We start from the raw sequence: 15,391 nt of genomic DNA on the forward strand, positions 1-15,391 counted from the left end.
TAAGAAAAGAACATCCTAAGGAAAAAGGAAAAACTTCATTCTAATCAAATAATTTTTCGCTATCCACCTGTAATTCATCAAAGTATCTGTGAATGAAATATAGATAGAATTTCAAACTTAAGGCTATACAGTGTTTTTTTGTGACACAATGTCCAAGAAAGGCAATCAAACTGATCAAGAAAAAAATTATTTAATGAGTTAAATATTACAAATAAGCAATAAAATTAATAACTGCCACCTACCAATATACTACAGTTTTCCTAACAAAAATATTTCTATGTAAGGAGGCCTTAAATACCGCATCAGTAAAAGAGGAATTTAGATTGAAAGGAAATGATTAGACTTGATTTGAAGACTGGGTTCAAGGTTTATTGCTTGCACATTTAGTGGCAGTTTGTAAACTTGAACTCTTAGTTCTTTCCACTTCACAAAAATAAAAAACAAATGTTAAGGCCAAGATAACTCAAAGGGCTGGAGCCCATGACATATGCACAGGACTCCAGAGTTGCTCCCCCATACTGCAAGGCCTCCCAGAATATTTCTGGGTGTTGTCCTCGGGCCCCCAGCATTGCTAGGTTGGTATAAAAGCAACAACACAAAACAAAACGTTTCTATTCCAGTTTACTAGGCATAAAATGAGAAAAAACTGACCTCATTACTGGTGACCGACTGGAGAAAAGACCAAATGAAAGAATGGAGAACTGATATTTTAACTATCACATATTATTCCTAACTCCTTAGATAGTCTCAGGTATACATTAAAAAGCATCTGTTTAGGAATTAAAAACAGCAGTTACACCTACCTCCTTCTTACGGTTCTTTAACATATTCTGAAATTTGGACAGTTCTTTCTCTTGCTCTCCCTTAATGCGCTTGGCTTCATCTCGCAAGCGATTTGTATGTTCTTGTTCCAGGCGTTCAATGGTCTGCTTCTGCTGTTTCTCTAGATTCTCAATTTCTTGGTCATACTGCCTTTTTTTGCCCTGTAAGACAGCTCAAGATCATTCATCTTTTCTATCACCCATATTAACTCATTATAATGAATTTACATTCCTAAGATCACAAAGCTAGCACTTAAATTTAATAAGACTTGCAATAATGAGCAAAATCAGATGCATTATAATGTTATATTTCAAAAAGATGAGTTCATTTTTTTCCAATCAAAAAAATATTTTTCTATTATATAAGGAGTAAAATACTTTTTACAAATTACATAATTCAGGAAGCAAAGAGATAGTACAGCAAGTAAGGCATTTGCCTTGCATGTAGCAAACCTAAGTTCAATCCCCAGCACCACAAGGAAAGATTCCTTATACAGAGCCAAAAGCCCTGAGCACAACAAAGTGTGGCCCCCCACCCCAAACCAAAATAAAACAAAAATAAATTAAACACAATTAAAAAAATATTTCATTCCTATAAAATTCTAAGGTTAGAAAAATCTCAATATTCACCCAATAAAAAGTTCAATATTCACCCAATAAAAAGTTCAATATATCTAAGGGCTAATTTGAATTCTACTTGAATGACAGACACTCCTTCAGCTCTTCCTCAGTGAGATTTCGTAAAATAACTATTATAACTACTTTATAATAACTATAAAGATTTCAACTATTTCGTTGAACTAAGTCTTTTGGAATTAGAATTATCTATCTATTCTCCAGGTAAGATTCCTGTTTATGTACAACTGAGTAATACTGTAATCTGTGTCAGTAGAGTTAAATATATGTAAAGGATAATTTTCTTTTAAAAAATTAAAAACCAAAGTAATATAGAATACATTTGGGGAAAAATATAATTTCTATAAGATCCTAGCAAACAGAATTTAAATACTACAAAAATACTCCATGAAAACAAAAGGTTCATTATTTCCTCAGAATTTTACAGCTGTGTTCCAACAAATGCAATCCGTAAAGCCACACTTAACACAAAACAATGTGTATCACTTTCAATTTTAAAAGTAGAACAGAATTATTTTCAAAACAGAAAACTGTAATATTCAAATTATCTTTTTTAACCTATACTTAGCTAGATATTCAACCTAAATTACAAAAAATTGCAACACATTACTATCTCCTTTTCCAACTTCAAGACAAAAGTCTGTATTAACTCAGTGAAACTATCAGTTGGCACTAACTTCTCTAGAAGCAGTAAATAGGGATTTAGAAGCTTAACTGCAGAAGCCAGTGATATCAATGTATTTGTTTTAAGCCCCCAGATGGCCAAGGATGCAGCTCAATGGTTCAACGCATGCTGGGTCCTATCTCTGACACTCTAAAATTCAAAAAACATGAAGTTCTAATATTCAACTGCATTTGGAGAAAATTGTTTCAGGCTGATTTAAAAATCTTAGATTCTAAATTAAAAAATACAGAAAAATTATCTAGCAACAGATAATTGCTAGATAATTATCTAAGAATATTGTAAACCATTTACTGTCCTCAAGATTCCTGTTTTCCAGATAGATTTTAATCAGAGAAAAACAAAGACTGATTAGTACACCATGTAGGTCAATGACAGACTAAAAGATCCTTTCAAGAAAAAAATCCAGACAAAAAGACATCTAAAACAAACACAGAGATAAGGGTTAGAAATATTCCACAAAGCCTAATAAGAGAACAAGTTTTAAAACCCCCTACTTGGTTCTATTTTAAAGCAATCAATTCTATTATTAATAAATGAGGTTTTACCATCATTTCTTGTTCAAAGCGCCGGAAAATTTGTTCTCGTTGTTGATGCAGTTTGCTATTGAGTTGCTGTTGGGCTCTTTGCTCTTCTTTTTGAAGAAATCTTAATTCCCGCAGTTCCTGACGTCTGATATCAATCGTCAGCAGTAACAGGAGACAGCAAAATAACATTTTGAAATAATGCTTTAAAATTTTTTAAACAATTTTTTCAAATAGAAAAGTAATAGAAGAATAATTCAAATTTCATTAAGAATTTACTTCTTTATTTTTCAGACTTTTCACAGACAAGAAGTCAAAACCACTTTTAATTATGTGGCTTCTCTACTCACCTAAGAAACCTTAATTCTTCTGTTTTGGAGTCACTGTCCGTAACAATCTTTGACGTTGTTACACTCACTTCTACACCATCAACCACAAATTTGCGGGTTTTCTTCAATGTTTTCTTTTGTCTTCTAGTTTCCTAAAAAAAATATTTTTATTTTACTTGGGCTTTGTTATATTGGAAACAGAAAACACTGTCTTCATAAAAGACAGAAAAGGACCGAGCAGTCATGATGACTATTAAGACTATATATAAAAATATAAAGATAAATCTCACCAGTGGAAACAGGTTTTAAAATCTGAAACTTCATCTGTCACATGACTTTAAGATTAAAATAACAACTTTTTAAATTAAATTATGCATCTTGATGATACACATGCATCATTTTGTTCCAATAGGGTCCACCCTCAGCAGTGATGCATGGACTGGCTGTTGGTCTTGAGAGTTCAAAGCTCAGATAGTGACCACTACATACAGAACCAACAGTGCTGGGGGCCGCGGGGGCCCATGGGAAATGTGGTGGCAGAGATCAAACTCAGGGTCTCCAGAAGGCTAGACATATGCCCTACAGCTTGAGCTATGTCATCAATGCCTTGCATGTGTGAGTTTTATGATGCCACATCATAATTAGGTGTAAGTAGTAATGAGTAACTTATGTAAATGACTCATCTGTATAAATTTTGCATGTAAGCCCTCTTATTGTTCTTTCTTTCACTTGGTAAATTTTGGAAATACTTCTCCCTGAATTTTAGAATCACTGGGGGGGGGGAGAACACTTAAAAATGCATTTGTGGGCCAGACTGAGTTCAGCAAGCTCAGCATTTGGAAAGCCCAGGTTAGATCCCCAGTACTGCACAGTTCCGTGTGTACATATCGTCGGGAGCCAGCCCCAAGCACTGAGCCAGAAGTAACCCTGTCAGGTGTGGCTCAAAAGCCTTTTTGTTTTTAATGCATTCGTGGGACTAAAGAGAAGGTACAGTAGGTAAGGAGCTTGCTTTGCACATAGCCAACCCCAGACTGATCCCCAGCACCACACACGGCCCCACAAGCACCACCAGGCATGATCCCTGAGCACAAAGTCAGGAAAAAGCCTTGAGCACAGCCAGGTGTGGCTCACTGCCCTTACCACCCCCCTCAAAAATAGAAAATAAAGCATTCATAACACTCATTCCTAAAATAAGATAAGTTTACAATAAGTCTGTCGGTAACTAGGAATTTGCATTTTGAAAAGGCAAGTAGGTAATTTTTTTAAGATTGCCAGGGAACCGAATACTGGGAATCAAAATCCTTTCATCAACAATAATATCAACAGTCCTCCTCATTCGCAGGGACCAAGATGGTCTGATTTTATAACTGCCAGAGAGTATTTCTACTGTACCCAAAAATACTCATCTGCTTGCTACATATTATTTATAATTCTTTATTAGGCACAAACATTTTATTCCTTAGTTGGCATCCTAATAGTTTTTATATGCAAATAGGAAGAAATGCAAGCATAACAGTCCTTGTATTTATTTAATTAGCCATGCCCTAGAGTTCTGTCCCTATGGTCAGTTTACCTAAATTGCTTCTATTCTTTCAATTTTCTCTTTTTAGCAAAAGACCTGGCAACCCAAAGTCACTAATGGCCCAAGAGTATCAGAAACCCATTTCGGCACATCTGCTTATTCTTGGGTCCTGCCTTAGATACAACTCCTCCTCCTAACTCTACTGTGCACTTGGATCTTACAATTATGTCCTAATATTTTAGATTATAGTTTTTTGTTTCGTTTCTTTACCACAACAGTTGTCACGGCAATATAATGGCTATAACCAAGGAGACAAGACTGGACATCTATATGGGCCAGTGTAAATCAAGAGCTGTTTACACTCTTGGGGCTGGAGTGATAGTACAGTGGGTAGGGAGTCTACAGGTAGGGCCAACCTAAATTCAATCTCTGGCAACCCACATATAGTCCCCTGAGCACTGCCAGAGTAATTCCTGAGTGCAGATCCAGGAATAACCCGAGCATAGCCAGGGATGGCCCCAAAACAGAACAAGAGCTGTTTACACTCTAAATGTGCTCAAAAAATCATTCTTTCAGTTTCTCAGTTGCTTCCTATGACTATCAGTTCTTCAAAAAATAGTATCTAGGTAAGTTCAGTAAGAACTCAAATAACACTGAGAAACTATTTTATACTGTTAGTGCCAACTTGGCTATGACACCTGGGTACCAACTGGGGCGATAGCTCAAAGGGACAGAACACTGCCTTGCATGCAGGTTCAGTCTTCAGCACTGGATGGTCCCCAGAGAACTGGCAGCAGTGACCCCCAAGCACCTGAGCAGAATCAGGTACTATGCAAAAAAACAAAGATTAAGAAACAAAATGAAACAAACAAACAAAGCCAGGTGGGTATTATTTTAAAAACAAAAACAAAAGACCCCTGAAAAGACCACCTCCAGAATTTCTCTAAGTGTTTGTAATTGGTTGCCTTCCTAGGCCTGCAGAATCTGACAGGGTGAGTGCTACACAGATTCAGTGCTGTCGTTCTAAGTAACAGTTCCAAACTACCTTCAAAAAGACAAACCCCCAAATAAGAACCCATGTACACTTACTTGTAAAGATATTGATCCAGTGTCTTTAGTTTTGCTTAGGAAGCTAGAGATGGATAAATTCAAATCAATGCTGCTATTATCAGCAGTGGAGCCAGTGCCTGAATCAGTATCATTTTCCTTGTGATTCTCGGACTCGGGAAGGAACATGGTTTCAGTTTTTGTTAAAGCACCTCTTTCTCCCTTCTGTTCTGCGTCTTCCGAGTTGATATTAATGCTGGGTATTGGAGCAGGCTGAGGTTCACTGGGCTGTGAAATGGCAGTAACTTGAGGTTCTGTTTTAACTGGCATTTCACATGGAACTTCTTGCTCTGTGTCCTTACGAACATCCTGAGTTCTGCCTCCTACAGCCTTGACCTCTACTTCTTCAGTGCTACCTGACCGAGTGGTTTCTTCATCTTCATTTGTCCCTGGTTCCTCAATGGTCTCTGCCACGCTCTTTGAATGGTTGGTTAACTGTTCCTCATTTTTACCTTCTACAGACTTTTTATCTAGCACCTTAATGTCAACTAGTTCTTTAGCAGAAACTTCCTTAGTATCACCAGCCTCAGAAGCTGTCACAGGCTTACTTCCTTCCTGGCCTACTTCAGTCATTTCTTTCCGAGCACTAATCTCAGCATCCTCGGCACTGATTTCAACGGCCTTCTGAGCAACACCTATAGCCTCATTTGTTCCTAGCTCGGTACTTGAGTTGCTGACCACAGTTCTTGGAGTTTTATCATCTGTTCCCAAGGGAAATTGGGAATCTGCATTTGGAAGCTCAACTGCATTGCCAATTGTCTGGATATCTGTCTCTTTTTCTCCAGTCTCTTGAGAAACTAAATTTATTGATGAAAGAGCAGTATCTTTATTTTCCTTGGATTTTTTAATCTTATTTTCAAATATCTGTTGCTTTTCCTGATCCCCTTCTTCTTCAGGTTTCTGATTCTGTTCCGTTTTTGTTCCTAAAGTTACTATATTATTTTCTTTTCCTTCATTTACTGAATGAATGTCTACTGCTTCTTGGTCTCCTGTGTCACGAAGATTTTCAAGCTTGGGTCTCTTCTCCTCTCTGCCATTCTCCTTGGTAACTATTGACCTTTTATGGAGTTCGGTAGCTCCTAAATGAGCATCATTAACATGCTCATTAATACCCTCCACGGCCTTTTCAGGTTCATCAGTGATGGGTTTTTCATTAAGAACTTTGCTGTTAAATTTATCTTCAGAAGTACTGTGTTCTGTTTTTTCTGAGACAGATTCCAAAATACAAGCATTCTGTGACAGTTTATCTTCTTCAGAGCTGGCAATACTAAGGTCAGAGGAGGCGCGCTTACTTGCAGGTATTGGCTAAAAAAGATTTTACACATTTTTTAGTTTTGAAACATAAGATGGTGCTAACACACTGTTTTATATGTATAAAATGTAGTATATTTAATCACAGTTGAAATCATAAAAATTAAAGAATTGACACCTTTAAATAATTACAAAAATGGGTAGCAAGAAGCAAACTTGCTATAAATCTTAAACTTTAAAATAAAGTTTTATATCATTAGCCACCAATAAATCCTTAAATTTTAAAATACAAGCAATATCTTAAAACCCAGCTTGAAAAATTACCCAAGAGAAATTTCTATTCAAAATACTGACCAAAGAATTTTCTGTTTCTTCATCATCATCTTCCTCTTTTCCATCTTCAACTTCTTCTGTTACTTCAGCCTTTGCCTCTGCAATCAATTCTCGGATTGGTTTGTTGGAATCAACAGTAACAAAGGGATGCTGGTGATCATTTGAAAAAGAACTCTGTCAGTAACAACTAAAATATTTATAAAACAACACATAAAACGATATTAAGTGATAAAAATATAAATTATGGATGGGGAAAATATATATACAACAAATAATGTTACCGCTGAAAGAGATGGAAGGGGGATAGCATGATAAAAGGAGCTACCTGTAACTCAATCTATACTATTTTTTCTAATATGAAGGAAATATGTCAAAAATGGTTACACATTAAACTTGGTAGTAGAGTTATCTACAAGTACATGTATCTTGTCCCCATGTCTGAAACTTTAAATTAAAATTTAAAGCATATTACATTAGGGCATTATTAGTTCTTGCAAAAACAACAACAACAAAAAAAAACAGTACATAGAAACCCTGTACAGTCTTATTAATGGATTGGAGAGATAGTACTGTGGGTAGGGCACTTGTCTTGCTTGCCACCAACCCAGGTTCTATCCCTGGTACTGCAAATGGCATTTCTGAGCCCTGCCAGGAGTGATCTCTGAGCACAGTGCCAGGAATCAGCCCTGGACATAGCTGGGTATGGACCAGTAGCCATAAATAAATAAGTAATAAGTGTCGTCAAAAGAATTACACAGAGCTTTAGGGTTTTAAAAAAAGGTATCAGACATCAGTTTCTTGGACATGGTTCTAATATTCAAAGTAAAAGGGTATTTCATTCATTACCATATACTCAGCATTTAATACTGTCACAGAGTCAAGCTTTCAAAGATGAGGCAATAAAATAAAACCTGTGTCCCAGTGATGTACTTGCTACATGAAATAAAACCATTTTTCTTGCACCCAACCTCAGCCTCAATGTAAATGATATAAAAATTATCTCATGGTTCCTATCCCCAAGGTATTTTCTTTCTAATAACTGAAGACATATAAGAAGGTTAGAAAATTAAGAAGAAACCAAACTGAACAAAAAAATTAATTTCTTTTTGTAACAACAGTCAAATACCTTCGATAAAACAAATGCTAACTAACACAAGTACTAACACAATTTCCAGAGAGAATTTCACAGAAAGAAAGCACATTGAATTCATGGGAAAGTGTATTTTTAATGAGACATTAAAACAATCTTTGGTTTGCAGTTGTCATACTAGTCTTACCTGCAATAGTTGAGTTGTATTCCATCTAGAATCCACATTCTTTTCCAAGCACTTTTTAAGAAAATCCTTAAAATTTGAAGACCTTTGAAATAAAAATTTAACCAAAATATTCATTTTATTCTACTATTACTAAAATCAAACAAAAAATCAGGTAAACTATGCTGGTTTCTTATGTATATAATAGTAGTAATCTAACATAAGAGAGTTACTTAATGAGACTATTAAGATTTTATAAGTTATGGGGCTGGAGTGATAGCATAGCGGGTAGGGCGTTTGCCTTGCACGCGGCCGACCTGGGTTCAAATCCCAGCATCCCATATGGTCCCCTGAGCACCGCCAGGAGTAATTCCTGAGTGCAGAGCCAGGAGTAACCCCTGTGCATCGCCAGGTGTGACCCAAAAACCAAAAAAAAAAAAAAAAGATTTTGTAAGTTATGAATCATTAGACCAAGTTAGACATATAAATAACCAGGTTCACAATTTGAAACACGAAAAATACAGTCAAGTATTCAAAAAGTATGTTAAAAATCACAATGATTCTAATAAATTCCATATATATATAAATGTGTATGTATATATACGTTATATGTATATATCCATATATCTATATTTACACATACATATATGTGTACATATACATATATCAACCATGTATATTCTTTACTTTCTCACAATATAGAAAAAAACTTAAGTGGACTCAAATCATTGACATGTGCAATATGTAGAAAATGCTCATTATAAAAGTTGTGCACACAGCCTTTACATATTGAAAATATACCGAAACTCAGTTATTGATTCACAGCCTTTGTAGCATGTCTGTCAAACTAAATACCCTTGGGAAAAACAGAAGAATAAAACATCAATTTTTTTTTCCTTCAAAAGCTTTGTTTACAATATCTTACCATTTTGAGGGCTGTGCTAATGTTGGGGGCTCCGATTTGGCTATTTTTAGCAGCACTCTCATTGGATTTAATTCATGATGAGGCGGTTCTATCTCAGCCATTTCTATGAGAGTGATGCCCAAGGACCAAACATCAGCTTTGTAGTCGTAAGGTCTGTCCTTGGACGTTTCACACATGACTACTTCAGGAGCCATCCTATCAAAACAGAGAATGGAAAGATCTTTAAACTCAGGGAAAATGATGACAAACCACATAAAAGATAGTATCACTGATTCTATGGCAAACCACAAGAGTAACAGTAATCACTGGTACAAATAATATTGTAAGTTTATAAAACTGAATACATACCAATATGGTGTGCCAATAAAGGAATCTCTTCTTTGAATTGTCCTTGTATTTTTAGCTGATACTCCAAAATCCGCTTGAAACAAATAAGACAAAAGTATTAATGGTATTCCATGGCAGACAACCAAATAGGAAAGCTTGTAACTATCTCACAGTGATTCAATAAAACTTTTTTTAAAAAAAGTATTAGTGGTATTTTTTCAGCAGCATTTACCATATACAACATAAGGAAAAACATTTCCAGTCTTGACTGAGATCATTCTTATTAAAGGGTAAAAGGAATAGAGAAATTGCATCCCTACCATCCTTGTGACTAAGCTTTTTGTCACATTCCCTCAAAAAAAAAAAAAAAAAAAAAACCTGCCAAGGTAAGGATCTCATCAGTAAATACTTAATGTCACTTTTGAAATAATTTCAGCAACAAGTTTTTATTTCTCTTCAGAAATAAAAAAAAAATAGTAACTTTATTGGGAAGAAGGGGGGAGGTTTGGGCCACACCTGGAGGTACTCGGGGCTTTCTCCTAGCTCTGCACTCAGGGATCCCTTCTGGTGGGGCTCAAGAGACCATATGGGGCTCTGAGAATTGAACCTGGGTTGGCCTTATGCAAGGGAAATGCCTTCCACATTGTATTATCTATCTCTGGCAGAATTATAAGCAGGACTTTAAAATAGATGTCAACTAATATTATGTATTACAATCAAATTCAAAGACTTTTTTCCTATGGTGTGAAAAACAAAAAGCATGCCAAATTATTTCATGCCATATGTATACTACTTTTAAAGTTTCTTATTTTACGTGACACAATTTTCAAAATCAAATACATACTAAAATCATATTCAGAGCCTGACAAAGAATGTACACTCAACTGGCAGTTACTAATATTAACCATATCCATAACTTTAACCTTTATGATAGTTTATTGATAAAACTCATAAAATCCTGACTTGTATTGAAATTGTTCGTTTCTTTTGCATACAACTCTTAAGATACACTTGACAAACTGTTGGACAAATGGGAGGTTCTCTGTAATCACAAATCAATAAAACAAAATTTAAAGCTGTTTTACAACAGAATGGGACACTAACACCCATTAGAACAGTAGAAATAAGTACCAGGTTTGCTCCATGGCTTGGAAGCCGGCCTCACATGCTAGGGGAAAAGGCAGTTCAGATAGAGAAGGGAACACCAAGTAAAGGTTGGTGGGAGGACCCGCTCGAGATGGGAGAGGCCCCGCTCGAGATGGGAGAGGCGTGCTGAAAGCAGGCTATAGATTGAACAGGATGGCCACCCAATACCTCCATTGCAAACCAAACACCCAAAAGGAGAGAGAGAACAAAAGAGAATGCCCTGCCACAGAGGCAGGGAGGGGTGCGGGGGTAGAATGGGGGGATGGGAGGGATACTGGGGTCATCGGTGGAGGAGAACGGGCACTGATGGAGGGATGGGTATTCAAGCAGTGTATGACTGAAACACAAGCATGAAAATATGTAAATCTGTATCTGTACCCTCACAGTGATTCATTAAAAATAAATAAATAAATAAATAAAGCTGTTTTAAATGTCAACTTTAGTTGTTTTGAGCTGCCAAAACTACTTTGGCATTACTAAATCTTCAATAATATACTTATTTTTATAAGTCTGAATCTTACACAAAAGTATGCTCCTGAATTCAAATTATATTTTTAATATAGGAAAACAGGCATTATAAAGGGATCAAAAGTCTAACATTTTAAAATCATCTGCATCTTTTAAAAAATATGTAAGATAAAAATGTAACACAAATCAGAAGAATTCCAGGGGCCAGATAGCACAGGGGTTAGGAGCATGTCTTGCATGTGGCTGACCTGGTTTGGTCCCTATTACCACATAATTTCTCAAGCGTTATCAGGTGTAGCCCTGAAGGACCCCAAGCATGCCAAGTGTGAGCCTGGAGCCCCAAGCACGCCAAGTGTCACCCTGGAGGCCCTGAGCGTGCCAAATGTCCTAGAGGTCCCGAGCACTGCCAAGGTGACCTGGTAATCCCCAGCACCACAGACTCCTCACATTTAACTGGCAGCCTGGTTGGCTGAGAATAACCGTGAGGCCCCAGGGAATGCTGGAGAGCTAAGATGGTACAGGGGTTAGGATCCCCAGTACCACATGGTCTCCTGAGCAGGACTAGGTAGAGTACTACAGCCCCCCTGAGAACCACTGGGTATGGACCTGGAGGTCTCTAGTGATCTGGGTAATCTCTGGAAACACAAGTCCTTGTTAGTCTTAATCAAGATACCATCTTCAGAGTGTAAGACTAGAGACTAAACCCTGAGAAAGGAACCTCTTAGACAAGAGTTTAAATTGGCTGTTTTATGCAAAATAGAGTTGGGGGGCCGGAGGCAATGAATTTCAGGTGAATTTCACCCAGTCAGAACCAGCTTGGATCTGCCAAGGATCCGTCCAAGACAATGCAGGAGCAGTGGACCCTAAGGCAGGAAGGACTTGAAAACTTCCTGTAAGATCAGCTTTGAAGAAGCAAGCAGCATCCGCTCTCCATCGAGCCTGTCTACTCTGGGGCACGACTATTTCCTATTCTGTAACGGGGTGCACTCCTCCTGGAGTAGCCTCCATTCTACCTTGGAGTCTGTGATTCCTTTTACTGTATGATATTTTTCTCCTCTCTTTCTCTTGGGAGGAACCTGCATTCACACTGGAGTTCATATTCCCTCCCCCGCCCCTCCCCCCTTCTCCCCTCCCTCCCTCCTCTCTCTCTGTCTCTCTGTCTCTGTGTGTGTGTGTCTCTCTCCCACACACACACACCCTTCCTATGCTCTAAATAAAATTTCGACCTCACTATTTGCCTTCTCCAAAACTTCTTTTCTGTGGGAGGACACAGGTAGGCTGAAGGCCCTGGGGAGAGATCAGAACTTTGGTGTCTACAATGCGGGCTTCTCTGAGTTCTGACACCCAGGCACCTCACTGCGGAGGCTGTGTGGACCAAGCAAGAGGGTGCTAATAGCACACACTCTCTCTCCCCCTTCTCCCAAGCCCCTCACACCCACCATCAATACCACTGTGTCATGTCTTAAATACAGTATATGTACAAAAATTTAAAGAGAAAAAGAATTAACCTGTTTTTGAAGTTTGCCTTTTAAAAGTAAAACTCCATTTTTCTTGTTTTCTTTTATTAAATGTCCTCAGATTAAGTGCTTATACCTAGTAATTCTGGGATTAATGAATTATTATTTATCCAAAGAAATATTTAGAAAGTTAATATGGAATAACTCTTCACATTGCACATATTTGAGTCATGAAAAGAAATTAAGTCATTTACATACAGAGAGAAGTCTCAGAGCACAAATTCAAATGTATTGCTCAAGTAATTAAACTTACCCAACTTAATATCTCCATCTAAAGTAAAAAGAATGTTGCCAGCCTTTAGATCTCTGTGGATAATTTTGTTATCATGTAAGTAGTTCAATGCCTCTAAAGTCTGTTTACAAACTACTTGTATCTGGGACTCAGTTAATGGTCTCTCCAGTTCTGTAGAGAAAGAGTAAATAAATCTGCATTTTAGTACAATGAAAACAAAGCAGCAGACTTAAAACCTTTACCATCAATATAAGGACCACACACCCAATAGAACCCACTAATTAGAAACATAATTTTTTTCAAGAATCAGATAGTGAATTTTTTGGTAAGTACTACATACCTACAGAGATTTATTTTTTAACATATTATATTGAACATTTCATCTTAGAACTATAAGTAAGAATATTAAAATAAGCTAATCTTTTTTTAAATTGATTTTTTTAATCAAATTACTGTGTTATAGACCCTTAGAAAGCTGTTCATGATTAGGTTTCAGTCATACAGTGGTCCAACACACATCCCTCCACATTTCCCAGCATCCCCAGTATTGCAAAATACTTATATTTATAAGTATAGCTTATAAAATAAGCTAATATTTAATTGACTTTTACTCAAGTAATACAGGCATACATAGGTATGACTGGAGCGATAGCACTGCAGGTAGGGCATTTGCCTTGCACACAGCCGACCCGGGTTTGTTTTTCTGACCCTCTCAGAGAGCCCAGCAAGCCACCAAGAGTATCCTGCCCACACGGCAGAGCCTGGCAAGCTATCCATGGCATATTTGATATGCCAAAAACAGTAACAACAAGTCTCATAATGGAGACGTTACTGGTGTCCACGCGAGCAAATCAATGAACAATAGGACGACAGTGCTACAGTCCTACATTTTATTAAGTATAACTTAAAATATAAACATGAAGAAGAAAAAGTATTTACCGAGCATCACGGCATCCACTGCTCCACCCGCACAAAATTCAATGAGGATCTGAAGGTAAATAAAAAGAATGATCTATCCAACAGAACACTGAGTATTCTTTCTTCAATTTAGTTTAAAAAAAAGACAGGGAAACAGTTATCAAATAATCTAGGTTATAAAAACACTATTATGCTCACCATGAAGATTTCTTAGTCAGAAAAGTTAAAATTCTTATCAAGAGACAACTGAGAAAACCCAAAGAAAATACTTTGTGGAAGTACATGTGTTTTCATCAAAAATTACCATTTTTAATGTCTGATTTTCTAAAATTATTAAAAACAACAATTATTAAAAACAAAAATGGTACTGTTATATCCATTTCATCACCTCTGAAAGATTCTATTCTCTCTTTTAAGGCAACTACTGTGATTGTGATTTAAAAAATCAAATACGCTTTAACTTTTCAAATATGAATAAATATGAAAGGCTTCATTTAGTTGACATATATATTACACAAATCATATATACATATTTGCATATGTTATATAAATCTTCAGAGTCTAACTCACTTAACTCTTTCTGATAAAAGCCAAAGAGCTAGTATAGTGTGCAGGGCTCTTGCCTTGCATGTGGCCAACCTGGGTTTGAGTCTCAGCACCCCAAACAGTCCCCCAAGCACTGCCACAAGTGATCCCTGAGCTCAGAACCAGAAATAAAGCCTGAGCACTTCCAAGTGTGGTCCCAATAAAACAAAATCTTTTCTACGTAGAAGTCTTCTTTGTCTTCTCTGATACATACGCCATAAACTTTTTTCCTTCTTTCATTCCTACCACAATTTTAATTCTTTGATTAACTAGTACCTATCTTTCTCACTACAATACGCACAACTGTCTAATTTTTATTTTGAAATAATCTCAAGTAAAGATCTTATCTCTTGGGACTGGAGAGACAGTACAGCGGGAAGGGCACTTGCCCTGCATGCAACAGACTGGGGTACTATCCTTGGAACCCCATATGGTCCCACAAGGAGTGGTCCCTGAGTACTGGGCAGACCAAGAGTAAGCCCTGAGTACTGTTAGGTGTGGTGCAAACAAAACAAAACAAAGTAAAAACCCAGACTAGGAGCTTATTTTCATTAGAATCTCTAGAAATATTCTATCAGCAACATTTTCTAAAGTGGGTGACACATCGCCCTGGGGGACAGTGGAATAAAGCAGGAAGGGTAGTTTACCCTCAGGTGCCTGGTGCACATGAGGGGCACTTTCTGTTTGTTCATTTAAAGAAGTAGATTTCCTGGTGGCCGTTAAGTGGTCCTTTTTCTGAAAACGCAGCAGCAAGCCAAATAAGTAGTTGTATACAACTCTAGAGTTGCACATTAGAATACAACTGTAATTTTGTT

General features: G+C 37.0%; 1 protein-coding gene across 1 annotated transcript in view; it reads right to left on the reverse strand.

The window, feature by feature from the left end:
* SLK (STE20 like kinase) overlaps positions 1–15,391 on the reverse strand; it is a 54,991-nt gene that overhangs the window by 24,239 nt on the left and 15,361 nt on the right. Inside the window, exons 3-12 of the mRNA XM_055118848.1 lie at positions 14,013–14,061; positions 13,095–13,244; positions 9,732–9,804; positions 9,384–9,578; positions 8,483–8,564; positions 7,227–7,355; positions 5,604–6,926; positions 3,014–3,144; positions 2,688–2,811; positions 804–983 (exon numbers count right to left, since the gene is read on the reverse strand). Coding sequence (XP_054974823.1) covers positions 804–983; positions 2,688–2,811; positions 3,014–3,144; positions 5,604–6,926; positions 7,227–7,355; positions 8,483–8,564; positions 9,384–9,578; positions 9,732–9,804; positions 13,095–13,244; positions 14,013–14,061 — 2,436 coding nt within the window. The remainder of the gene's footprint in view (positions 1–803; positions 984–2,687; positions 2,812–3,013; positions 3,145–5,603; positions 6,927–7,226; positions 7,356–8,482; positions 8,565–9,383; positions 9,579–9,731; positions 9,805–13,094; positions 13,245–14,012; positions 14,062–15,391) is intronic.

Source organism: Sorex araneus, chromosome 11, assembly GCF_027595985.1.
Source record: "Sorex araneus isolate mSorAra2 chromosome 11, mSorAra2.pri, whole genome shotgun sequence".
Taxonomy (NCBI): Eukaryota; Metazoa; Chordata; class Mammalia; order Eulipotyphla; family Soricidae; genus Sorex; species Sorex araneus.